The 26,760-nt window shown below is 39.1% G+C and overlaps 2 protein-coding genes across 2 annotated transcripts; both read right to left on the minus strand.

Moving 5' to 3' along the window:
- Positions 1–238: 238 nt before the first annotated feature.
- Positions 239–8,904, minus strand: PCOAH_00029370 (Uncharacterized protein; the record flags this gene model as incomplete). Its single annotated transcript, XM_020059739.1, has 2 exons — positions 239–7,903; positions 8,149–8,904. 2 exons carry the CDS (start codon positions 8,902–8,904, stop codon positions 239–241), a joined length of 8,421 nt encoding a protein of 2,806 aa, XP_019915354.1.
- Position 8,905: 1 nt separating this feature from the next.
- On the minus strand, positions 8,906–26,707 carry PCOAH_00029380 (Uncharacterized protein; the record flags this gene model as incomplete). Its single annotated transcript, XM_020059740.1, has 3 exons — positions 8,906–25,611; positions 25,775–26,444; positions 26,594–26,707. The coding sequence occupies 3 exons, from the start codon at positions 26,705–26,707 to the stop codon at positions 8,906–8,908; spliced, it is 17,490 nt and encodes a 5,829-aa protein (XP_019915407.1).
- Positions 26,708–26,760: the final 53 nt, after the last annotated feature.

Consider the following 26,760-nt stretch of genomic DNA (forward strand, 5'->3'; position numbering starts at 1 on the left):
ATAGCAAGGAAACGAAAAAACGGACTGCACTGCCGAAGCGGAGGAATAAAACGTGGCTAGGCCCCTCAATGAAGAAGTGCTTTTGCGCAGCTGGATATATAAAAATACAAGTGTGCCTCCTTTTAGTAACTTCCCCGGTGGGGGAATTTCCCGAGTGATCCAACATTTGTAAGGTGGGTAAGCCTCCTCTCTTGTTACAAACATTACACTATCCACGAAGCTGCTTTCACTGCTGTAATTACGCGCCCTTGTCATGTCTGGCTGTCTTCTTCATAATGCTTTTGCCCCGTCTCATGGTGGCAACCGCGTTGTGCACCTTCTCCGTTTCAAACTCCGAGCGCTCCTGAACCCTGGAGAATCGCTCAAAGTCGCCGATGAGGGTATTGGCAAATCCTTCCGTAATGGAGGCAAAAAGGTTCAGCAGGCCAAAAATTGGAGCAAATATGCACCTGAGGATACAGCCAATTATGATGCATACGGTTTTTAGAGTGCTGTTTCCTTTGTTCAGAGATATCTTCGGGTCATTGAATAACGAAACCCAGGGTCTGTAAAATGTATCTAGAAGCAATCCATCTAAGCCAAGAATTATAGAATCTAAGATACTTGGTGGTCTTGGCCTTGAGCCTCCCATTAATTTATGACACACATTTAACATATGACTTAAAGATTGGAATAACCCTCCAACGGTGTTCACAACAAGTATGATAATTCCGCACTTAAATCCGGACATGAATCCATCGAAGAAGTTTGAACTCGTTTTAACTCCCCTAACTGTTTCCTTAAACAGGGCAGTGATTCCTTTTATGAACCCTTTGATAAAGGCAAAGGGGTTGGATAGCCATGCGCTGGGTAGGGACTGTCTTAACAGTTGTCTAAAGTAAGAAACCCTTAAAGATTGGAATAAGCCATCCCACGTACATACGATATAATTCCTTTTTTGCGAAATCAAATGTATTCTCATGGAGGGCGTATCAACAGGTAGTGCATCCACAATGTGTAGTATTCTCCTTGATATCCTATGTTCAGATGTCCTTATAGAGGCTATAATTTCAATTGGGTTAATTTTAAACTCCCTGATATATACAGGTTTGCTCTTATTGTCCATCCATCTCGGATTTGGGTGTAAAAATAGGTGAGAAGAAAATGCATTCATAAAAATTTTCTGGTTTCTAAAGTACTGGATCTTTATTGGCAACACACGCTCATCATTCATGTTGCTAATATCGTAGTAGGTGTTATTGATCAGGTTGTGCACCTTCTTGTACTTATAATAGCCTACTAATATTTTGCATATTTTCTTATGTACATTTCTGCCGTTTTTATTCTTGCTACAGGGATTTGTTGATATGGAGCTGTTCGTAGAATCCTCCGAACAGATTTTCTCACTGATATTGTTAATGTTGATTATTCTATTTTGTGTTATCATTCTAACTTGGGGGGAGCTAAAATAGTAGGAATAGGCATTTGGTTTAATTTCCGCTTCGCTTTCCTTCACATGTTTGCGCTCATAGTTACGCACAGTCTTGTATTTATTTTCGTCTCTATTTGTAGAATTAAGGATGATGTTATTGTTCACAATTTGGTTGTTCTTCAGGATGAAGTCGTTCTCCGTTTTTCTCCTGATATAATCATCCAAGTATATCATTTTTAGAAAGTTCGCATCGGAAAATATTTTAAGCGTCGTATTAATGGCATTCCTCGCTGTCTCCGACGTGGCAATGAGCGGTGGTAATGATTTCTCCTCCCTTTCGTACAGCAATAATAGCTGCTTTTCCTTCTCTATAATTTCAATCAACTGTTCAATAACCAACAATTCGATGTTCGCATTTATTGGAGATATTTTAATCATTATGCTTTGATATATGGGGGCCTGCTTAAAGGAATCCACACAGTACTGCTTCACGTGAATATACAAAAATATGTCTTCATTCTCCTCAATGTTGGTGTTTTTCAGAATAACGGGGATGTCCCCCTTTACGAAGTGGTCTATATGAATCTGCTCGATCAGAAAAATCGAGTCTACATAACTGTTCAGAAAAACGTACTGCACGTATTCTTCCACTTCTTTCCTCTTTAATATGTTAATAGGCGTGAACATGTGATTTATGTCGTAGTTTATAATTTCCTTGGGGTATATATGCCCACTGTATTTCAAATTGGACAGATGAATGGCTATTATCACATCCTGTCTGTGAATCCACGTGACCGTCAATCTGGGGATGTTAAAGTTATATATCACTGGAACGATTGGAAAATTGAAATATACAAAATTCATTTTTTTATAATCCAACATGTACTTCCTGTTGGCGTTTTTATTCGATAGTAGTATTTTTTTCCTGCTACTTATAGCGATTAGCCTATGAATTTTACTGAAATTTTTGGTTGTCACAATTTCCCTTGCTAAGTTATACTTTTCCGTGATGACAATAGCTCTGCTTCCATTATCCCTTATAATTAAAAAGGAGTATAACTTCTTATTGACCAAGTTATGTCCTAGGAAGATGTTATCCTTTTCGATTTTCTCTCTTCTTACATTATCTTCCTTTTCTCCGTCCCCGTTAAGAATGTGCTTTTCATTGTCTACCTCTGCACAGCCACCGTTCGAGTGGAATTCCCCCAAAACGACATTCCCCCGGTTACCTTGCAGGTGCGTTTTTTGTGAATTTCTTCTATTTGTTATAAAGTATGCATCATCCTTTTTGTGGCTATTTCTCCTACCCTTGAATTTCTTCTCCGATGAGAGTTTATTCTCCCCGTAGATTCTATAAGGTAACATGACCACATTGTCAATGAAGGAGTTTATAGTATTAATACACCAGGAGCTTTTCTGGACGCCCACAATTTTCAGGGCAATTTTAGAAGACTCAATTTCGTTATTGTTCCTAAGCGTGTAGTAAATGGAGCTGTACGGATAAATCATCTTCACCGGAAAGTCTCCATTTTTTGTGCTTCTCCTCAAATATGTATCGTAGTTATTGTTCATATATTTCTTAGTATATTTATTTACATCCGTTGCGTATGCTATGATAAATTTCGTGGCGTTAATTATTTCAAATTGGGGTCTAACAGGCAAACTGAGAATGTAAAAGTACCCATTGTATGTGTAGGGCAATTGTTGCTTGTCTCCAAAAATGCCACTGCACACATTTACCTCCACCAGCAAATTGTTTGTGTTATTAATCTGTGATTTATTCATGTTGAATAATTCGATCTGAAAATTGGATGGGACATTCTTCGGGATTAGGGAGAACGGTTGTGAGCTGTACCCCTCACTGCTGTCCTTTATCTTTATGTAACTCCTATTATAGTGGAAAGCTGTGATTTCTCCGCTTCTTATGTACGTCTCATTATTCTCTCCAATTTTTTCATCATTTGCGTTCTTACTAATGGCAGTATATGGTTGTTCTGTCTGGTTTGCCTCCCCAGTTGGTGCTTCGCTGTGGTCATAATTTGTAGAGCTTCTATTCACAACCAGGTTACTGTTACCTTCTATATGCCCTCCATGTTCGTTAAAGCTGTTATTGTTTATGGTGGACGTTTTTTTAGCACCCCCGCTTGCCGTATTTCTCTCCATTTTGGTATCCCCAATTCGGAAGGCGTCTATGTCTGCCACTTGGTCTTTACATATATCCAGTTTGAAATTTTCCCTCACCCTGGACCCATCACCCACGTTAATTGCACACACATCTTTTTCCATCATAGTGTCTCCCAACGATTTAATGTTATTCGCACTTTTCCTAATCGTGAGGGCATCTAATGGGAGCATTTCCTTATACGGGTTGTTAAAATCTGAGTGAAGTGTTGCATTATGGATTGTAAAAATACTGTCTGACTTTCTAACCGAATCGGTAGCTATTTTCACGTCGAATGGAAGCCTATTTATGAATATGTAGCTATTGACAAAGGTAACAATTTTAGATTTATTAAATGGCTCCTCGGCATATCTGACGCAGATTCCTAAGGACAGGAACCCTGCTTCGTAATAATCCTTTTTCTTCATTTTCGACTTTCTGCTTTCTCTCATATGTCTGGAGATATCCCTTAGTGACTTTCTTCCTTTCACACCAAGTTCGTGGTTCACATGGATAACGCCCTCGTCAACCGCTTCGTCGGCCGCTTCATCGGCCGCTTCATCACCAGCTTCGCCTACAACTTCTACCTGAACATCGTTTCCGTTCCGCCTAGATTGTAGGTTCCTCTCCCGGAAGGATACCCTTGTACGGGAGGCACCTCCTTTTTGTCCTCGCTCAAAAGGTTTCTCCTTGCTTGTGACATTGTTGTAATTGCCACTCTCTGAGGAACTGCCTTCCAAATTGTACTTTCCCGAGGATAACTTTTCATACTTCGCATGGTTGGCCGATCCAATAGGCACTTTTCCCTTGTGTCTCCTGTCGACGGAGCTGAAGAAAGGGGCCATTTTGAACCGCTTTTTCTTGTACGTTTTTTTTTTGCCTTTCCTAAATTTTGAATTGTTCTTTTCGCTTTCATTTTCGAGCTCGTTTTCATGTTCGCCTTCTTTTTTCCTCTTTTTTCCCTTCTTCATCAGACGGAACTTCAAAATGTCACGCTTGTTCTTCCTTTTCTTGCTCGCATGGAACGCGTCATCCTCATCCTCTTCGTCGCCCTCCTTCTCGTCTTCTTCTTCTTCCTCCTCCGCTTCCACCTCATCTGCTTCTTCCTCCTTTTCCATTTCGATCTGCTCATTCACGTTATCATCGGAAATGTCTTCATCAAATTCGGAGCATTTCCCTGTTTCTTCCTTCTCCTTGAACAGCTGGAAAATGCTAAAACTTACCTGCGAGGCAGGGAAAGCTCCTGTTGGTTTTTCATTTTCCGAGGAGAAGGAATCATGTATGTCTCTTCCCCCCTGGGATGACAAATCCTTCTTCTTCTTTTTCTTCTCTTTGCTAAAATACTTATGTCCCAACTTATCAAGTGAGTACAAATTTTTGCTGAAAAATTTTTTGTGTCCTTTTCCCCTCCTGGAGTAGCTAAAATTCGTCCTCTTCATATTTTTCCTCTTCTTACTTTTTTTTCTTAACTTGCTATCATTCTCATGTCCATCGTAGTAACTGCTATCGACGGAGTCTTCATTTCCGTCGTTGTCATAGGGTTCTCCCCTTTCATCTATGTTATCAGAATATTCTTCCTCATCTCTCTCTGCATTTATTTTGCCTCCTTTTTTATGCTTATGAAATAATCTAAATCTTTTAATTTTTTTAAAATTTCCAATGGATTCTGAAGATTTCTCACTCATTTTTCTTCTTCTCTTGAAGAGTGTTTTATTACTCATGAGGATATTTTTGAATGCATTTTTATACGACTTGTGTGTTGGGGACTTTTTGGTGCTTTTGCCATTTTCCTCATTTTGGTGTGCTGACATTTCAGAGAACTTGGAGTTACAATAGTATAAATCATTCTTGTTGTGGGGGAGGTAATGCGTGTCACTTAAGTTTTCCGAGGAGTTTATTTCTTCTGTCTTTTCTGAGGGTTTCCCTGGGGTGTGCTCACCCAGTTCGTTTTGTTTCTCTTCCTTGTTTGTCTCATTTGTGAGAGATTTCGCGCAAACCACCTCTGTGACATCGTTCCGATAGTTCGTGCCGTTCGTATTTTTCTTTCCATCCGTTCCCTGTTTGTCCACCTCGCCATCATAGTCATTAATTAAATTATCATCTTTGTCCTTCCCCCCATCATCGACGTCTTTCACAACCTTTAATTTGAATATGCTCGTTCGTTTTAGCATATCTGCGTCATCCCCGGAAGTGTGTTCTTCCTCCTCCTCCAAGGCAGGCGTATTCATCATGTTGCTGTATTTTTTTTTCCTTTCTTCATATTTTTCCCAAAATCGTACCTTCTGCTTTCTGTTGATTTTTCTATAAATCAAATTTATGAGAGGTCGTATCATGTTAGTCCTGGTGCAGTCAATCTTCCCGCTGACGTTACTGCACAGAATTACATTGTTGGCATGATCATGCTTGTAAGATTTAATCCTTACACCTTTTGCTTCCTCTTCCGTCATGTATAAACGGCTATTTGGCGGCAACAACTTATTATTCACGTAGATACACACATTTGTTGTGTTTTCAAAAAAGAAGGGAAAATAAAAGTCTATTTTTCTCCTAGACACATCAGCAGAAACAGTGATGTTTTTAAAAATGTGCAGATTATCATAAACCTTTTTATTTATTTGACTTATTTTATTTTCGAAATAAATATACTTCAATTCTTCATAGGAAAAGATATTTCCAATTAGACCGAACTTGTGATTCAGCACTTTTGTCGACGTAATCGTATCAGTGCTTGGCATATAAATGTGAAAAAACCCTTCCGTTGCGTATAAAAAATTGTACATGAAATTATTCCTACTTTGATAGTTATTTTCCTCGTTTTCATCAAAACTGCCTATATTGTTTGTGCTATTTCTGAACAAATTATCATAGATGGTTTTTTTTCTTTGACGGTTGGGGCTATTACAACTGGTGATTTCTCCATTCCTTTCCTTGTTTTGAAATTCCTTCATCATTTCTTCGTAGAACAGTCGACTGTCTCTCACCACGTTGGACGCCCCTCTACTTCTGTATTGCCAGTAGTTCACGTTTTTGGCGTGCTCCTCCTTGATGTTGCACACACTTCCCCCATTGCTGCTGTTGTGGTTGCTGTGCAGGTTCTTGTCGTTATCGCCCGTTCGGTCATCATTTGCACGGTGGTTGGTAACATTCACGCCGCTGTTTTCTGCCGCGCTGCTTCCCTGGTCGCCCTTCTTCATTGCACTGTTAATATTACCCCCGTAGAATGCTTCGTTCCACTCGGGCAGCTTCACATCCTTAAAATCGTAGTAGCCCTTAATTTCATTCGCGTAGTCGTATATGAAATTCATCTTCTCTATTTGCAAACCATGGTAAAAGACCTTCATGTAAAACGCCTGTGTGCAAATGGGCAAGCACCAATAATGATGGGGAGGCACCAAAGCGAACATTTCTTGCTTCTTCAAAATTTTAGTAATATCATCATTCATTTCGTAGTTACTTTTGTGGAGCATTTTTTCCTCCACTTCATTTTCCTGCTTATTTTTACTAATGCTGAAAAATCTTTTTTTCTTCTTCATTCTAACAATGACCGTGATAGGGTTTGGAAGGTTGTTCTTTATCGTAACCATGGGTTCTATCACAACGGTGTAATTGTAAGAAGTGTCTTTAATATGCTGAGTTGGCACATCCTTAACTTTTACAAAGCAGTGAAACATTAGCAAGCCTTGAAAAATTATCTCACATGGGGATATGTCTAACTTCTTCTGGTAAATATTATTGTTATTAAGGGCATATTTATTTAGTAGTTTGTAAAGGATATGAAATGGAACAGCTTCGATGTCTAAGTTCTCCTCTTCTTCTTTATTGCTTTTTCTTAAATTTTTCATGTTATATTTTTTTTCCTTCTTTCTGAGTATTTTAATGTATGGCAAACTACAATCGTACAACCAGAACAGCGGAATGGCTCTCTTGCTGAAGGGTAGTATGTTTATGTAGTCTCCATTTTTCGATCTTTCCTTTTTCTTGTTTTTTTCTACATGTGCTGTGAAATGTTTATTATTACGATGATGGTGAATGTGGTGGTCATGCTGGTCGTGCTGGTGGTGGTAATTTTTTAACTTCCCTTTGGTCTTCTTTTTATGTTTTTCATTTTTTGTTCCTCCATCCAAGGTTTCCCACTCGGAGTAGTTCCCGCTCGATTTTCTGTTTTTCCCTAGCTTCCACTTGAAATTTACACGCGAAAAATATTTCGTCTTACCTTCTTTGTATATTCTGAAATACAGCCCCGAGTTGTTCTCTATTTGTATGCACGTACCAATGGAGAGGCACCACTTGTTTCTTATGATTTCCGGCTCGACTAGCAAATTATGTTTGACCTGCAAAAATGGAAAAAATGACAACCATGTTGTAAACACGCGGAATGAATTACCACGTTGGGGGGATGATGAAAAGACACCGCGCATCAGCATCATTAGTAAGAGGAAAGATACCCACGTGATGTCTCCCCCCTCGTTGCGCCAAACAGCAGCAACTTTCAGCTTGCACGGAGGGTACAATTTTGATGGCTCTTTTGGGAAGTATCCCTGGGGAGCACATTCGGCCATTCTAACTCTCCACTTACATTTGGAACCTTATACGCGCGAGAGTACAAATCGTCCGTGTATAGCACGCCTATATAAATCCAGGAGGGCTTCTTCTTTATTATATTGATAATTTTGTTGTCATTGTCGTGGTTCTTGTATAGGAAGGGCATCCGGTAGGTGAACTGATGCAGGATGTCATACACGCTCTGTGTGTTGTCATAGAGGAGGTGCTTCTCATGCTTGGCCACTGAGTTGTGTAGGTTCCTTTTTTTAAAACCAATTTTGCAAATGTCCCTGAAAATGCTATTTAGATCATGCTCATTGGTGATCATGAAATCTTCGGAGTTCCTATTCGTATCGTAAATTTCAGAGTTCATTTTCTTTTTCTCCTTTTTCTTGTTAATGCAAAAATAGAGACACTCGCACGGAAACTGGTGGTATTCGTTCTTGTCTATAATGTTCAGCTTCCACGTGTAGTTGTTATTCTTCGTCCTCGTTTTGTAAAAAATGATAATCTCCGAGTGGAGGTCATTGTAAATCTCAATGTTGGAGTTCTTCACGTCATTAAAGTCTTTCTTAAAATTTAAATTTGCATACAAATACTTGTACAGGTAGAGGAACGAAGTGGTGATGTTCAGGTTGATGCTTGTGGTGTAAAAGTGGACATGCAAAATAGGAAAATATTTAAACTTCTCATTTATCAGAAAGTTAAAGGTTATGGGGTTGATTATATTGTCCTGAATGTTGTACATATTGTCATACGTTTTTAAGCATACCTTAAACGTCAGGTGCATTTTAATACAGTTTTTTTTTTTTTTTTTTCTTCTCCTTTTTATCTCCCCATTGGATGTTGTACAGTTTGTCCTGAATGGCGGATTCTTCAGCGGACACTTCGTACCATAGACTGTCCATATACAAATTACTGTTCACTCTTTTCTTCATTTCGCTCTTTTCAGTAATAGCGTAGATATCTTCAAATTTAATTTTCTCCACCTTGTCGTTCAGGTAAAAGCCGACATGCTCATTCGTTTTGTGAAAAAAAAAATGATACTGATATAGACAGGTAAACATGTAGTAATTCAAATCGTACAGATTTAGCGTTAATATATTTTCCTTGTTTAGCTGGTGTATTTTAAGGCACACATTGTTTACTCGAATTTTTATCTTTATCTTAATTCCCTTTTTGTGAAACATGTACGATTTGTTTTTCCTTATTTCTATTTTTTTGCCTTCCTTTTGGCTGAGCGCATTGAACTTGGTCAGTATGTTCTCTTCCATTCCGCCGTCCATCCTGTATATGTCGTTCATTTGGTTCCCTACGTGTGTATGTTTCGTTTCCTCACTTTTGCCCATTTGGTAAAAGGAGCTGCTATGACGCTCCAGCAGACCATCCTCCTCCGAGAGGGACGAAAGGCGCTGCTTCCGTTTGAACATTGTCTTCAAATTTTCCTTCTTCCTATTTGTCATGGGAACGCATTTTTTATGTCTGTACATGTACGGCCGGTAGAGGTAAAGAAGGGAAGAAATAATAAAACAGGACAAATTCTTTTTGGTCACTTCGTTCTCTTTTAGCATTTCCTCCTTTTTAATATTCTCGTTTATCTCCTTATGTAGGGCAAAATCCTCATTCATGATTGGGTTATTTCCACTATTGGGTAGCATGGAGATGCCCTTCTCATGAGGGGACATGCCACTGTTATTGTAACTGACCCCGTGTGTAATCTCTCTACTCATCCTTTCACGAACATTACACGCATCCACATTTCCAATCTTGTTGGTGAAGTAGGTAAAATACTTGTAGTCAAAATATTTCTGTATACTACACAGATATTCTGCAAATTTATTATATTTCGAAAAAACGAACAAGTAGTAAAACAAGTTGGTGACATATTTATTGCTATATGAGTAGAGACAATTGAGCAGTTTTACGAAGACAAGTCCATGGCATATGATGTTTTTCTCGTCGTTAATATTTCTAATTATGGAAAATAGCTGACTGTACAGGTGGTAGAGATTCTCCCGGTATTGTTCTATCTTCACATAGGTTTCTTTCAACGTATGAATAATTTCACTATACTTGGCGTTTCTCCCATCCAGGTCGATAAAAGTCTGCATTTTTCCATAATAATGGACCATTTTTTTGTATATATTAAAATTTTGAATGAGGAAATATTTACGAACTGTGTACATCGTTGTGATATCATTGTTGATGTAATTTTCATCTTCCTCCATGTCGCGAACGTGTAACGTCTTTTCCCTAATCAGGTTATACACGTCTCCTTCCTGCTCGTCCTTTTTTTGCTCATTTTTTTCGTTCCTCTCCTCGTCAGTCTCGTCAATTATTTCGTTCATGTTATTGAAGGAGATACATTTATTTCTTCCCTGTGACTTATCTTTTATTAATACGCCTTCCCTTTTTTTGGACAATATGCCAAATTTGTTACTACCATTTGGTGAGGCAGCCTCTGAGGGGTGTCCGTCCATTCGGTCATTCCTGTGATTGGTTGTCCCATTAGGGAGTGTGTCATATGGGTCTTCCTTTCCACGTGGGCTCTTAAGACTGATAGGAGGGTACTCATCAGAAGAGTCAGTGAATTCTTTGGAATATTTTACTCCATACAAACTGCTGTCAGCTGAGTTCATCCGTTTCGTTACCTTGAATTTGTTGTGTAGTGTACTTTTGTCCGTAACCTTGAGCCTGTTCATGCTATTTAGGTACACCCCATTTATCTTCAACTTTTCGTTTGATTTTTCGGTACACGTTTTGTCCTTGTGCAGAAATGGAAGAACATAAATATTCTTCACAAAGGAAAGATAATTTCTGTAAAACCCTGCGTAGTATATATTGTAGTTAAAATTGGCGTGCAGTTTATAGAGCTCTTTTATATTGTCTATGGTTAAGTTTATGAGCAGTTCATGGCAACTCACATTAAAGGATCTCTTCCCGCTTAGTGAATTTGCAAACAAATACACACTATTGATGCTCAGCAGCCAGTCGTTCTCGTCCTTAATGTTTGGCATAAATATATTATTGTTATGATTTAAAAAAATGTTAAACTTGTCTTTGTAAATAATTCTGTTCTTATTCATGAGTATAAACAGGTTACTGCGTCTCACATGTGTCTTCTTCTCCTGGTTTTGCTTTCGCGATCGGTTGCCATAAAATTCGGAGCTGTTCCATTTGGACATGTCCCCTTCAAAGTTGTGACGCTTTTTTTTCGCATGTTCAGACAACTCCGCTTCGTGCGTAGAGCTGAACGTTATGCTTTTCTTTGCCGGATTGAATGGCTCGTTTTCTCCCTCGCTAGATAGATCATCTGTTATGCCTCCACTGCTTAGGTATCTGTCTGATTGCTTTTCCACACTGCTTGTTCCAACATTAGGCACTTCTTCTCCACTGAAGGTATCCCCCCTAGGGGAGAGATCACCCTGCACATGGTGATGATTGTTGCTCCTATGGCTCTTCCTCTTCCCACTTCTTATCATCCGCCTGGCTACCTTCACATCCCTCATCTCATTATAGTATATATTATAAAAGTTGGTATTATCATAAAAGGCATATTCCATTTCGTTGTTGGAAACTTTATCCTTCCGATTGGGGAGTTTTTTCACGTACGCATAATTCCTCTCCCTGTTAAAGGCATCATGTAGATGATTTAAGTCGAAAATTCCCGAGGCATAGACAGATGCCCTGAAGTTATTGTCGCTCCTGTACAACTTCAGCTGGTCATAAATGTCACTAAAGCTGAAGCACTTCCCTAACATTATGTTTAGGTTATTCACTTCTATCTTAAACTTTGAGTAGTCCAATTTTTGCTGCTCCTTGTAATATGTGTCTACACTAAAAATGATGGAAAGACATATATTCCTATTATTCTCTCTTATGTTTTTCCTTTTCTGTTTTTTCTTCTCCCACTTGTGGTACTCATTCCATTTTTTTATTTTTTGTTTTGCCATGGCTTTATAGAGGTCCTTCTCCCCAACATATCTATCAGCATGTATGTACATGTTGCTATTTGATTCGCCTAAAATGAGTGACATCGCTTTGTCTTTACGGTAGGTGTAGTCACTGAGGGAGGAAGACTCAACCTCAATTTGCGAATCGGCTGTATTCCCCTGGTTTAATCTCACAATATTTTTTCCCACCTCCCTTCCTTTAACATTATTCTTTTTCCCTCTAATGATCGTTCTGGCATTTTCGCTAAAATCTTCTAAATCATTTTTGGAGGCCCTCCTTCTGGCAAGGTAAAAAATCTGCTTGTTGATTTTCTTATTCATAAATGTGTTGAAATAATTTTTTGATTTTTCCAGAATGTTAAGGATGTTTACGTTACTGCCAGAGTTGGTGGAGCTAACAGATTTGATGCTCAAGTTTTGGGCTTCTTCCACTTCCTCATATAGGTTATCTTCCCCACAGCTGTTCGATTCATTTATCATGTTTCTACTCAATCGTCTTTTACCTCTCATTTGTCTTTCCCCCCTTGGCGATTTATGATTGTCCAGAGAGGAGGACGCCAAAAAGTTTTTCTTTTTTTTTTTTTTCAAAAATGAGCTGACCCGTACATTTTTCTTCTTCTCATTGTCCACATTGAACAGATCTTCTTGGATAACCCACGTTTCGAACAAGGTCACCTTCATCCTTAACGAAATGGATTTATTTCGAAAAAAGTGTACATTGTGGAGCGAAGTTAGGTGCTTTTTTGACGCACTGACGTCGGATTTGTCCCTTAATTCATGCAGCACTGTTTTATAGTCCGTGTAGAATAACTCGTTCGACGTGTTTGACATGCTGTCTCTTTTTTTTTCATCCCTGAGATTCTTATTCCCCAACCCTTGGGAGGATAACTTTCGGGTAAAAAATTTTCTTATGGTAGTTTTTAATTTTGTAGAAAAGCCCTTAACTTCGTGGGCACCCTCCTTGCTATCTTCCTTCTTCTTGTACTCCTCTGCTTCGTCATTGTTTATCTTATCATAAATAACTGATCCGGATTTTACGACTGTTTTTTGATTTGTCATGCTGCCTAAGCTGCTACCTGGAATGATCCCTTCATGTTCGTTTCTTATAGGATCAGTGTTAGTATTATCCTGCGTGTTGTACTTTTCCATCTTAAGGTGCTTTACAGGGAACGGTTCCTTTTTCCCTTTTTTTTCCTTCTCCCCAGGACGATAGGAATGTTCCTTCCAGGAAAGAGGTGAGCTTACATTGGGTTCATATAAAGGGTTGACCTTCTTGTGTGCATTGTGTCCCCCCTCCTGCTTATTATACCTGATGTATTTTTTCAGCTTCCTCTTTCTTTTCTTTTTCTTTTCCATTATTTTGGAGGTAGAAACTTTGAGTTGTTCCCTCTGCATATATTTTTTCCCCACATGCATGAACTTCTTTTTCGTTCTTATATTTTCGCAAATCTTGTTAACCTTCACCAGTGGGCGGTGTTTAATGCGTCTGATAGGATAAACGTAGTTGGGTCTGAGATTGAATACATCCTCGGTGGACACAAAATTCAGGACGGTTCTGTACTTGGTGTAGAAATATAGGAAGAAGAGCAAGTTGTTACTTACAAACGCTAGGAAGTAGTAATTCTTGTCATGTAATTCTTTCAGAGAGTTATGCGCCTTCGTTTGGTATTCGAATTTGTTCATAATTAGGTACTTATAATTTATTTTATTTTTGTGGGAAATCATTTTTTCCATCAGTATATTTATATTGCTAATATCCGAGGCGTGTTCGCTTCCGTTTTGTCGTCTCTTGTGGGTTGCGTTTGCCTTTCCACTTGGATTCGCTTTTTCCAAGCGGTCCAGGCTGTTCACACTGTTGTTATCGCTTCGGTTTGGGTCTTCACAGCTGTTGGACTGCTCAATGGGGGATCTCTCCAAATCCACCATGTTGTTCCCACTTGCGAACGATGCATTCCTATTGTTGTTGTTGCTGTTGTTGCAAGAAGAGATGCTCATGAGGCTGCCATTTTGCGGCTTTCCTCTTTTACAAGTACCGATGTAGTTTTTCAGCAGGTTGTTATATAGGAGGAGTCCCTTCTGAAAATTGTCCACATTCATGCAAGAAGACAGGTAAGAAACTGCAAAAAAGGATACCTCTGGGTAGATAGTATACACATAAAGGAATGAAAAAATGCTGATGGACAGTTCGGTGAAGTAGTTCACTAAATCCATGATTGTCTGGTTGTGCAAAGTAAGTCTTGTATTTTTCACGTCCAAAATAAAGTCGATATTGTTTATGCCCTCATTTGCTATTATATAGAGCTGATTATTATATATTTCCTGGTTCAGTTTTTTCAACACAATTTTTCTTCTCAAGTTTCCCTTGAGTAAATCTTTATTCAAGTGTAGGTGATTAAACGTACGCATTATTTTGTTGCATAGCTGGAGATATTTCCTCTCTGCATTATTGCCAAGGAATAACCTAAACTGAGAAATGTTGTTACATATCTTTATTTGGTTATAGTCGTATATAATAAATTTGTTCAAATATAGGTAAAATTTAAAGCCTTTTTTAAACTGCGGTAAATAGAAAATCAGATTTTCTACACTAACGGACCACTTATTATTCTCAACGATGTTGTCTAGGATTAGTTTTTTCTTTTTCTGTTTGGACGTCATATTGTTATATATCTTCCTAATATAGTTATAAAACTTATTTTTCACTTTTTTCTTCTTTATTCTTCGTTCATATTGTGCATGTTTATCTGTTTCGTGTCCACTGTGAGTCCAAAAATTGTGGAAACTCATGGACTTTCCATTCTCGTCATTAAACATGTCCACTTGCTTTCTTAGCGAGGTGGAATGCTTTGTGTATATACTGTCTGAGAAGCTGTTGCTCTCTCTCCTGTGTCTTCTTCTTAATTGTAAAGCGGCCTCTTTTAGTTTTCTCCTCTTCGATAGACGAAATGGTTCACAGGTCGATCTGTGCCTTCTGCCTTTCTCCACTTCGTAACCCATTTGTGGGACTGCCCTTTCGACGTTTGAGTCGTACGACAGGAGGGAGTTAATCGACGTGGACTGGGAAGAAGTCGCCGCTGACAACGGAACAGATGTAGGTTCGGAGGACGACCAGGACGACGCAGTTGGAGGAGTGGGTATAAACGAAGTACCCCCTTCTGCCGAATCATTACTCACGAACCACCCGAAGTTATGCAGCTTACTGTTGCTCCTTCTGAACTGTTTGTACATATTAAGGTGGTTATTCCTCTCAGGTCTAGAACTCCTCCCTTTTCCTTTTCTATGTTTTTTCCTTTTTCTCTTTGTGGTATCTTCCGTTTCATCAAGACCCATTTCATCAAGCATCTTGATTATGTCCTGCTTCCCCTCCTTCATTATGTTCTTCACTTTTTTTATCCTAAGACTTGAAAACTTCATTCTGTAGTTGTACACAATCACGCTCAGCACGTCCTTCACATTTTCTTTCTTAACAAAATTGTTCAAAATAACTGTTGTATACAGCTGTATAGAAATTCTCTTAACTTTACTAGCATTAATAGAAACGATGTAGAAAGAGTTGTCATTATAATAATTTGTAAGTCTATTAAAAATGAGATTATTAATAGTGCTCGAAAAATGCTTGTTTTCCATCGATTCAAGATTTGAAAAGTCGTTGGAGTGATTCCCCTTTTTTCTCCTAATTCGTTCATACTTTTCCTTCGACATGTACACATACTGGTTATTGTAAAATGGGTGCACATGATCTACGAGCAAATATTTACTATCATAAATATAGGAGCAGTCAAGCACATTAACGTCTACGTTTTTTATGTCCACATTAATTATGACCTTATTATTTTTCAGTTTTTCACTAATTTTGTTCGTAAGGTTGTTGAGGGAATTCATCAGGCGGAACAGTTTTAGCGTCTTTGGTGGGCCGAAGGAGAACAGCTCCTCCGGTGTTTTCCCCTCCTCCTCATCGTAGATGCTACAACATTTGGTGGGACCTCCCCCTTGGAGATTATTCTCATTATGTCTTCTCTCCAGAGGAACGTTCTTTACCCTTCCCGGTATTTCCTCACCCTCCGACGAACTCGCCCTCAATTCGGTTCTTCCACTCTCCAAATGCTCACTCCACCCAATTGTCTGCCTGTAGTACTGTTTCATTTCCTTATATTTATGAATAAAATAATCCTTCGTTTCTTTAATATCGTATGCTATTAAATTTTTGTTTAAATTATTCACTAGGTAAAAGTTGTACGTCGAAATGAAGTATGGATCCAGGTTAATGCTGGAAGCGTGCATGTGAATGTAAAAATTGAAGCATTGTTTCGTCCTCTTACTCTTACTCTTATTCCCATGTTTTTTCACGCTTCTCTTTGAATGTCTATTCGTATTGTCCTTCCCTTTATCGTAACATTCTACCTGCTTTAGTGAGACATACAGGTGGTTCTCCTTCCAAGAGCTGTATTTTAAAAAGTCTCTCTTATATATTAAGTAATTATTGAAGCTGTTAAAATTGTTGTCACCAGGAAGGGTGCACTTCCCTAGTGGGTCTGTTATCATCTCATCATTTTCGAACAAATCACTTGCGTCGTCATAATAAAATGCTTTTCCTTCTTCCGCTACAGATGCGTCTGTTACGTCATTCAGGGGATGAGTAAAATTGGTAGTTCCATTGGTCTTTCTCTTTTTTTGTAATGTTCCCTCATAATTAAGAAGCTGGTACTTGTTCACGTTGAAGGTTTTATCATTCCCCCCAAACATGTGTGCTTTCTTTTTCTTTTTCCCTTTCCCTCTGTTCGTATGATTATCAGTGCTGCGCGCTTTGGCCTTTTTCGTGTCGCTCTTGTGCCTGTCCGCACCATTGGTATTTAATTGTAGAAGTTTTTCGTCCATTTCGTGCACCCCTGAAGATCTTTCCTTCAGGGTGTTCCTATCTAAGTGTTGGTTCTTGATCCCGTTTCTGCTTCTTTTATAAAGATCACCCCCACCGTTGATATGGGATACCCCTCCCTTTTCGCACAACCTGGGTAGATAATGCACACTTTCGTAATATTTGGTAAGTAACAAAAACTTGTAAACATTTCTGTAGGACGCTGAAATGTGCTTGTAAAATATGGGCACATAGCAACACACAATATTATCAGCGGTGCAGTCGGGTCTACCTCTACCATTCAGGCACATAAATCTAGAAACACTCGAGTGGATCTTGTTGATATTGCACAAATGGTGGACATTAAATTTGTTAAACCATTCCAAACTATATACCTGATTAATATATTCTAAAAATTTTAAATCCTTTTCCAGAACATAGTTGTTTCTTGTTAGTTTGTCATAATTGGTGGTCTTAAAATTGGCATACGTCTCGAAGCTGCTTTGTACAAAGGAGGGATTGCAAAACTCGTTTGCGTTCCTATTGCCTTGAAAAGAATGTACACCGTTAGCGTGCTTATAATTATACACCAGCGGTTGTAAGTATTTTTGCTTGCCTCGTTTAAATCGTCTCAAATAAATGCAGCTGAATAGGTTTATGTTATACACAGATAAGTTGCATCTCGAGAGTTTCCACATGGCTGTTTTTTTTTTATCTCCTTCTAATTGTTGGAATTTTTTTTTCTCCTTTTGGCTTCTTTTGTTGAATTCGTCTTGCTCATTATTCATGGGGACACTTTCAAGGGAGTTCCTACATTTGGAATGGTCGCCTGCCATTCTGTTCATTCCCTTTGTGGAATTTCCCATGAACTGTTCATCCCCAACGTGGTAGAAACTTCCCTGTTGGGAAATGCTCACAAAGTTGTCACTGCTGTGGTGGGCAAATTTTAATCGGTCCTCCATCTGATGCTTCCCGTCTTTTCCTTCCTCCTCAGAGATGCACTCACTTTTTTGTGTATTCACGCTACCCAAGTCGTAGGATGCATTATTTTTACCACCTTCTGTGCGCACAACTTCCAACGTGTTGCTATTCCATCGTCCGGCCTTCTTGTGCAAAAAAGCGGGGGTCTTGAAGCTGAATAGACTCAGAGATCGCCTGGTAGTGTTGTCCTTCTTCAGTATAGACTTCGAGCTGCTGTTATTTTTTCCCATAAAATTAACAACCGAATTTAGGTGCTTGAGCAGGTTCTTTCTGCGCGACACGCTGTTAGTGATGCTGCCACTGTTGGCACTACTGCCCCGAAAAGCGCTAGTCGGTTCACCTTCCCCAGTTTGCGCCAGGTCAGGTTTCTTATAATTAAACAGAAACCTCATGTAGGACTTCTGTTTGCTCATCTTTCTCTCACTAGATATGGATTCCGCTTGGTTCATCCCACCAGTGAGGTTCAAGGAGTTATTCCTCTCTGCGTCATGCTTCTCCCTGTTATCATGGTCGGTGCATTCGCTGGTCCCTTCGGGGGACGGATCATTCCCACTCCTTATAATCCCCTTTTTCACCGTTAGATCGTACAACAAATCGGAGTTGTTCTCATTGTTCCTACTTTGGGATATCCGCTTGTTTATGGACAAGCTGCTGTTCATATGCCTTGCTATTATGCAGCTGTCCGTGAGGGAGTTTTCCCCGTTAGAGCTAGTGCACTCCGGTTTGTCACTCACCCTGTCGTAATATTTCATAGCCAAATTGTCGCAGCTGCTGTGTGAACTTCTATGTGCGTTTCCACTCGTATTCCACTTCTCTGCAGCACGAGTTTCTTCCTGGCCGAAATAGGATTGTTCTTCGGGCAAATAATTCAACATTGCCTTGTCATACATTTGTGGGGTATTTTTTCTCTGTAAATGTTTACTTTTATTTATTTTTTTTTTTTCTTCCTCCTCACATTTGCATAAAAAGTGAGCACTCACTTTGACATCCACGATAGTTAAATGCGAAATGACGTAGTTGCAATTCTTCATAAGGATAATATAGAGAAAGGGAAAAAACGCACTGATGGACTTTTTCTTGTTTTGTGTGCATTTATACTCCAGTTTAAATAAAAAATTTAAATTAAAATTGTAGAGATCTTTGTTCATAATTCCAATATGGTCCAAATTTTCTCCTTCCTTCTTCTTCTCCTGTTTGCTGTAGTTGGAGCAGCTATCAATAAAGTTCATGTAGTCATTCATGTAGGCGTCCACCTTGTGGTTCTTCTTGTAGACATACTTGAATCGGTGGTAGTTAATAAGATAGCATATGTTAACATTTTCGGAACATACGAACAGGTTAATTCCAGCACTATTTTGAGATTTTTCTTCTTCAATATTGTGTGTGTTCCTCCTAGAGGACGGCACTTCCCCCTGGTGCTGAGCCACTGCATGGCAAACTTTTTTGTTCCTCCTGAGGATATTTTCGGTAACGTTCTGCCCTTCTCTGGTGCTGCGTCTTCGTTTGGAATTGTGCCTAGCGAATATGTTCTTCGGTACTGTATTAATTCTAGTTCTATTATTATCCACATTGATAACTTTTTGGCTCACTTCCTCCTTCGGACTGTCACCCCCCACCTCCAAATTTTCGTCCTTCGAATTTATTACACTCGGAGGAGTGTCACAATTATTCGCTAACTGGTCATGATAGGCATTGTTGGAAGTTTGGTCGTTTGGCAACACCTCAGACTGTGCAACGAACGTGTTATCTTCATTTATGAAACCCCCTTCGTGCCTCCCTTTGCTGAGATCACATTCTGAGGGGTCATCCTTCGCAAAGGAGATGCCTGTACAAATGACATCTCGCTTCATGTCTGATTTTAAAAAACTGAGATTTTTCTTTCTCCACTTTTGGGCCTTAACATTATCATCTTGGTTAATATTATCGTGCGGGTTAACATTTTCGTTCGAGTTAACATTGGGAGCGAGCCCGTGAAGGTTGCCACTCGTGTCGTTGAACCTTCTCTTCGATGCGAATCTTCCACAAGTGTCATCCACGGTAATTTTTCTTTTCGCCTTCCCCGAATTGGTCACCTTTTGGCGGTAGTACAGATCATTGTAGAGACCTCTACTCACAGCATTGCTCCCATTTTCGCTTACCACTCCCCTTGTGACATCACACAGGGGATTATCTTCACATTGTTCATTCTGATGAAACGCGTTCCTTTGGATATTCCTTTGTGTCCCATTTTCATTCTCGGAAAAATCGTAATAAAAAGTGTTATTGGTTAAATTGATGGTATCCTCATTTAGCTCATCCGTGTGTTTCCTTTTTTGATCATAGATGTTATAGCTAATGTCATTGTCTGTATACGTTTCGTCTATAAAACTGTCGTTGCTGGAGGTACGCAGCGTGTCCACCACTTCGTGACTGCTTACCCATTTCTCGAGGGATACAACAACCAATTCGTCTCTCCTTTCTTTTTTCCCCCTGACAGGGCCATGTTTCACATGGTTTGACTGGCTGCCTTTATTCCGCAAGACGGTCCCATATCTGCATAGGAGAATGCTGACCTTTTCCTTCTCTTGGATGTACGTTAAAAAGTAATTTATCACAACACTGTTTAGCAAAACGAATAAGGTGGAGCTGTAGAAAAGGTTGAAATTGCTGAGAGACAGTTTTACAGTTTTTCTATTCGTCTGTTTATTTATGTGTAGGTCTAAATGGAGCTGCGGCTTTGGACTCTTCACCTTCCTATCGTAGTCGATAAAAAGCTTAAACTTTTTTCTCTCCAAAATGCATAAATACTGATTAAAGAGGTCGCTGTTTTTTTTTTTTTTGAGATTCGACTTGGAAACACTCAATATGTTACTTATCCAGTCGGTTAAGATGACATATTTTTTACACGTGTTGTTTCGCACGTTGGAAATTTTATCCTCATCAAAAATGTTGGTCGCTTTTTCGTTGCTCTCCTTGGGAAGGCTGCCCCCTTTAGGCTTCCTGGAAATGGTCAGAATGTAGAAAAAGTACAGCGTGTTCATTTTCAAAGATATATTTAGAGAGCTAGCCATACGAGTCAACTCGCTCATAAAGTCATTGCACACAATTTTGAATATGCCTTCATTTTTGTTACTAATGGCAACGTTTGTTTTGCTTATTAGGAAGAAGAAAAGGGATGTCTTCTTCTGGGGGGTGTCTTTCTCTTCCACTTCTTTCCCATTCAGGTAGTCTAATTGTGATAATTCCACACTGGATATACTACTATGAATGAAAATATCATCGCCCATTATTTTTTCCGTATCGATTAGGATCTCATCAAAATTAAAGAGGTTTCTCAGATTCATATATTTGCAGTGTTCGTTGTTGTACCTCCTGGATGGCTTCACCGAAGCAAGGTCTTTATACTGTTCCTTCCTGTCTTGCATGAATAATTTCTCCTCGTTGTTATTGCCCTGTTCGTGATGATCCTTCCATTTACACCTACCTTGATCACCTCCTTCAGAGTCTTTGGAGAACGAATCCCGTGCTGTATCCAAGTTGAAGTAATTCGAATTGTTGTACAAATCGGACCTCTCCTCACATTCAGGGTTGCTCATCATGGTGCCCTCCTTACAGGTGTGATACTCCCATTCGAGCGACTTGGAAGTTCCAGTCATGTTCGCATATCTCTCCCTCCTCTTCGTGTAGTAATTCTGCACAATGTCATTATTGCTGCTGAAGGAGTGTAGCATTTCCGAGTTGTAACTATTGAGCATCCTCCTCCTATGGTGTGTCATATAATCTGGGAGAGTGCCTTTTTTCCCTTCTACGGAGGAACCCTCCTTATTATCCTGTTGTGTGACTCTCTTCCTCAAAATCATGTAAAATATTTTTTCAAAATCTTCTTTATTGTACAGAATTTTTTCATTGTCCAAAATTTTGATGACCAATTTTTTTATATATTTTTCGTAATTTTTGTTAACCGTAAATTCGTTTTCCGTCTTTTCAGGATGATCACCACTGTTCGTGTCCTTTTCCCTCACCATATGGTTTAACTTGAAATACCTGTTTAATACTTTGTAGAGCAACTCATTCGTCACGTTGATCCTATTCAAGTGCACAGTGTTTTTATTGCTAGACAGGAGGAACTGTTTGATATTCTTTAGTTTGTTGATTCTCCCCTTTATCAACTCGACATGCTCTAAAGGGAGTACATGTTTGTGTATTCCCATGAGGGACACGCACATTTCGTTCAGATTGCAGTTTAGTAGATTCACCGTGAGGGACAAGACGTTGTCATTTTTTTTCAGCTTCACCGACTTTATGCTGAAAAGAGGTGATCTGTTCGTCACATTTTGGGTCATCCTAGGCGACTTTCCCGCTCGGTGGTCACTTGTGCTGATGATACTGCAACTAGAGATACTTCCAATTGGTCCATTTCTTACCATATCCGCGGTGGATACCTGGTCTGGGTCGCATCCCTCCAAATGCATTTCACCCCGCAGGCCCTGGGCTGAATCCGTCCGGTCACACAAATGATAGCTACTCTTCACATTGCCAAAGGAAGTGTGAAAAATGTGATCCACATTCACCCCCCTCGCGCTCAGATAAAGCAACGAATCAGTCTTGTCCTGGAACAAGAACAAATTCCTCACGTGACCGAAAACCCCAATGGATAACAAATTTCGATTCTTTACCTTACTCCTATTGTTATTATACTGGATGTACCTCCATAAAAAACTATAATATCTGCTTCTAATAGAGTAAAGAAAATTTCTCTTCCTCAGATAGGAAAAGGTATTATTCACTTTTGTATGATAGAAATTCCTATGTGCAACAAAGAGGTTGTTAAAAATTATGTTATGTATGTTGGTTATGTCCCTTTCCTGCGTTTTTACAAAATGATCTAGACTTCTGCTTCTGTGGAGGTTACTCTTTTTATGACTTTCCAGTTCGTCTCCGCTGTGGTCCTCCTCCGACTGTTCGGAACTAATGGAGGTGGTCTCACTAGTACTATCATTGTTGACATCCCCACGATGGTCACTACTATTCGTAATAGCCCCATTTGGGTGCTTCCTTACCACGTAGTCACTCCCCTCAGTGGTCATATTACCTTTATGCAATTTTCTGCCTTTCATTTTCATTTCACTTTGCTTCTCATCCGGCAACGATTTAAACGGATCGAGAAGAAGATCATGTTCGATGAACTTTTCCTGATAACGTGAGTTCCCCCGGGTGTTGTTGCTTCGCCTTGTCTTATTAAGGAAGCTTCTCAAATTAACCACTTCATTTTGTACATACGAGGAGTGATAAAAATAGAACTTCAACTCATCCATGCGAAGACGCAGAATCTTCTTCTTCCTTACGCTCTTACTTATGCATAAGCAAATACATTCTATAACTTCCTTGTCGATGTAATTATCATATTTCAGGAAAAGCTCAAGACACGTATTACTCGTGGGGATGAAGTTCACAAGGGGTAGTAAATTATTCACATTAATTACGTACTTGCAAATGGTTATGTCAATATCCCTTACATTGTTCGAGTAATCATTAATAATAATAATTAGGCAGTTTGGGATTAGGACCACTTGGTTATTAATTATGCGATCGAAATTGTTGTCCTCAATGGGTTTGTCATTATGATTTTTCATATTATTTAGGGTTTCTTTTTTTTGCTTGCCTAGAATAAACTTCCAGAATGTATTTCGATTATTCCTCCTATTTGGTATGTTGTTATTTTGGCATCTACCTTCTTCACGCTCATTTTTGATATGCTCACTTTCAAGACTTCGCAAATTTTCGACTTGGATTTTTTCTCCATCATCTTCCCCTTGGAGATGCTTTTCGTCAAAATATCCTCTCCCAAACAGCTTGCACATTTTGTAATTATTAAAACTGTTCATGCAAAGGTTGCCGTCTTGGTCGCTCCCCGTATTGCTAGAGTTGTACAGAATTCCATTCGCGCTTTCACCTTCCCCATTAAGATAATTTTCATAACCATTTCGATCTCCTTGCGCTAGGCTGTTTCGCTTGGCGCTATTACATGGTTTTAATGTCTCATTGGGGAGAAAACCACTCCCATTCGGTGGGTCCCCACTTGCTGCGTAATAATCTGCACCTTCAAGCAGTACCCCCTTTTCCGTTCCTCCCTGTCTGATTAGACCACTCATCATATGCCCGAAATTCTTCTCTATAATTCTTTCCTCCTTGGAATGTATCCTCTCGAGCGAGTCAACACAGTCATCCCCAACATTCGAATGTCCAAACTGGTAAAAGCTTACGTTGTTGCTATTCGGCTCATGATACAGGCAGAAATTTCTCATGGGTAATTTCTCTACATAGTGAATACAGTACTTCCTCTTATTCATGAGAAATTTTTTATTTTTCTTAAAAAGAACAAAAAGGGAATGTATATCGACGTTGTGAAAATAAATGCCCATCTTCTTCTTTATGGTGGATAGTTTTTCCTGCTTAAATAGGAAGGAACAGGCTAGTGTGTAGGACAGGAGGCACTTATTGGACTTCACTCTGGAATTACTGAAGTGACTATATTTTATGGGTATATAGGTGAACTGAATTTTTGGAATAACCAAATTGAATAACATGTCGTGGGAAAACCATTTGTCTAACTTCTCTAAATTTTCATTGATAATGGAGGTGTTTGCCCCTTTCTGATTTTTAATAAAATTGTACAACAACTTTTTCCACTCTCTTCTCTTCACATTATCGTTGTTGAAATATTCCTTGCTGTATATGCACTCATCGGAGAGTATCCTCAACTTGGTTAGCAAGTGAATAGGACACGAAGCTTCAAACATTTCCAGAAAATCCTCAGTCCCCCTATCGTAAACGTAATTTTTCTCATTTCGTAATTTTCTCAATTCGGAATATTTTATGCAATTTTCTATACTTGGAATGATGTTAAAAATTTTGTTGCACCCCCCTTTGTATAGGAACCAGAATTCTATGTACTTAATGAAGTTGTAAAAAGAGTCCAACGCGGAGGCGGTAAAAAAGACGTTTAAACTTTCAAACGCAGAAATGTCACTAAAAATGGGGGGATAGTCATTCTTGAAACTGCGTTCCATTATCTCATCGTAGTTTCTCAATTCGGAGTTACAAAGATGGTCATTGGATTCATACCCGTCTGGATTATTTGAAATAAAGAATGCATCATTGTTCAAGTGTGTTAAGTTACTATTGCCATAGTTATAGCAGTAGCAGGTTCCCTTCACATGTTCCTCTTCTTCCTCTATTTTTACATTATTGTAAAAGTCATCTTCAATATTCTCTTGCATATGCTTAACAAAGGAGAGTTCCACATTCTTGAAACATTTTAAATCATTTTTCAGTTCGTTCAGTGCCTTCATGTCATACTTCTTAAAAACGACGTGCATGTCTAATCCATCTTTCGCTGTTATTCTGAACCCTAAGTCATGCTTCGGAATTTCAAAATTGTAATTACTTTTTCCTTTCTTTTTATTTTTTTGCTTACTCGCTGATTCGCTTGGGGTCAAATTTTTGCCAAATCGCCCCGTTCGCATCTGTCTGCGTACCTTTCTCTTTAAGTTTCCATCTTTTATCCTATCATCGATGTCGTAGTCACTGAAGGAACGGAATTCCTTTGCCAGTATGTGATTATTTAAGGAGCTCCTTCTTTTCGCCCTCCTCCAGCTGTGCCTCTTGCCTCGGTGCACTGAGCTGGCGCTCTCGCTGAACAGGTTTTCGATGGCCGTCAGGAAGTATTCCTCTGCAAGGTTGGGCAATGTAGGTGGTAAGTGTGAGCATTTGCATGTGAAAGCGGATTGTCTCCACAGAGAGGACAACTTTTTATCATTTGGTACGGCTACGTTGTTCACACTTTGGTGTTATTTATTTTATTATTTTATTAACCCCGATGGGGCCGCACTTACCCCTTCCGTCGTCGCTTCCCCCCTTCGACTTAAACGCACCCTGGTGAGCCTTCTCACTGTTATGAAGTAGGTCAGCCTTCCTCTTCTTCATCTGCTTCTTGTACTTTATCTTCTTCTTGTATTCCTTGTAAATAATATGAAGTCCCATCATCCTTATCCATATGTTAATTAGGAAGTTCTTCTTGATATTTTTTTTCTCTTCCTCTGTCAGCTTAACGTTGTACTTGTTCAGTTCGTCTATCTTAAAATTCTTTATCAAAAATTCAAACGTAAAAGGATTTTTATGAATATAATTATCGAAAAATACGATTTTGATATTCTGCACTAAAATTCTTAGCGAGTTGACTAGCTTAACTGGCAGTGCTTTTAAAAAGTTTTCTTCTTTTTTTTCCTTGGATATATTAATGCTGTCCCATTTTTGCAGTTTCGTCTTTTTCTGCTTGTACTGGTGATTCATAATTTTGTTGGTGTCCCACAAACTCGGGTAGGAAAACTTTATAACCAGGAACAGGTCATTGGCGTAAATATTTATGGGGCTAATATTATTTGAAAAAATTGATGACCACAGAAATTTTATGCGCAGATTTTTTATGTTCGAGTAGACTATTTCGAAGGGCAGCTCCATCAGTTCGAATAGTTTTTCTGGGAATGGGACATTCTTCAGCAGGATCTGCAAAGGTGTGTGTGTGTATCATTGTATGTTTGTGTATTTGTGTGATGAGGGGACGGGGAATTTACGTTAACCGATGTGGCTAACAGCTCATTCGTGAGTTCATGTCATGACTTAGAGCAACGCTGCTCCAGCAAATAAGTGCCTACTTCCGGGGAGGTCACAGAATTGATCGTCAAATTTTGTATGGCGTCCCATTCTCCCAAGTACTCTTGTCCGAAAAGTTTGATAAATTGATTAATTATATTTTTTATCATATTCATTGTGGCGACATTATCGTTAAGGGGTCATCCGCCAGGGGGCACAAACGGGAAAA

The sequence above is a fragment of the Plasmodium coatneyi genome, chromosome 10 (genome assembly GCF_001680005.1).
Source record: "Plasmodium coatneyi strain Hackeri chromosome 10, complete sequence".
NCBI lineage: Eukaryota > Apicomplexa > Aconoidasida > Haemosporida > Plasmodiidae > Plasmodium > Plasmodium coatneyi.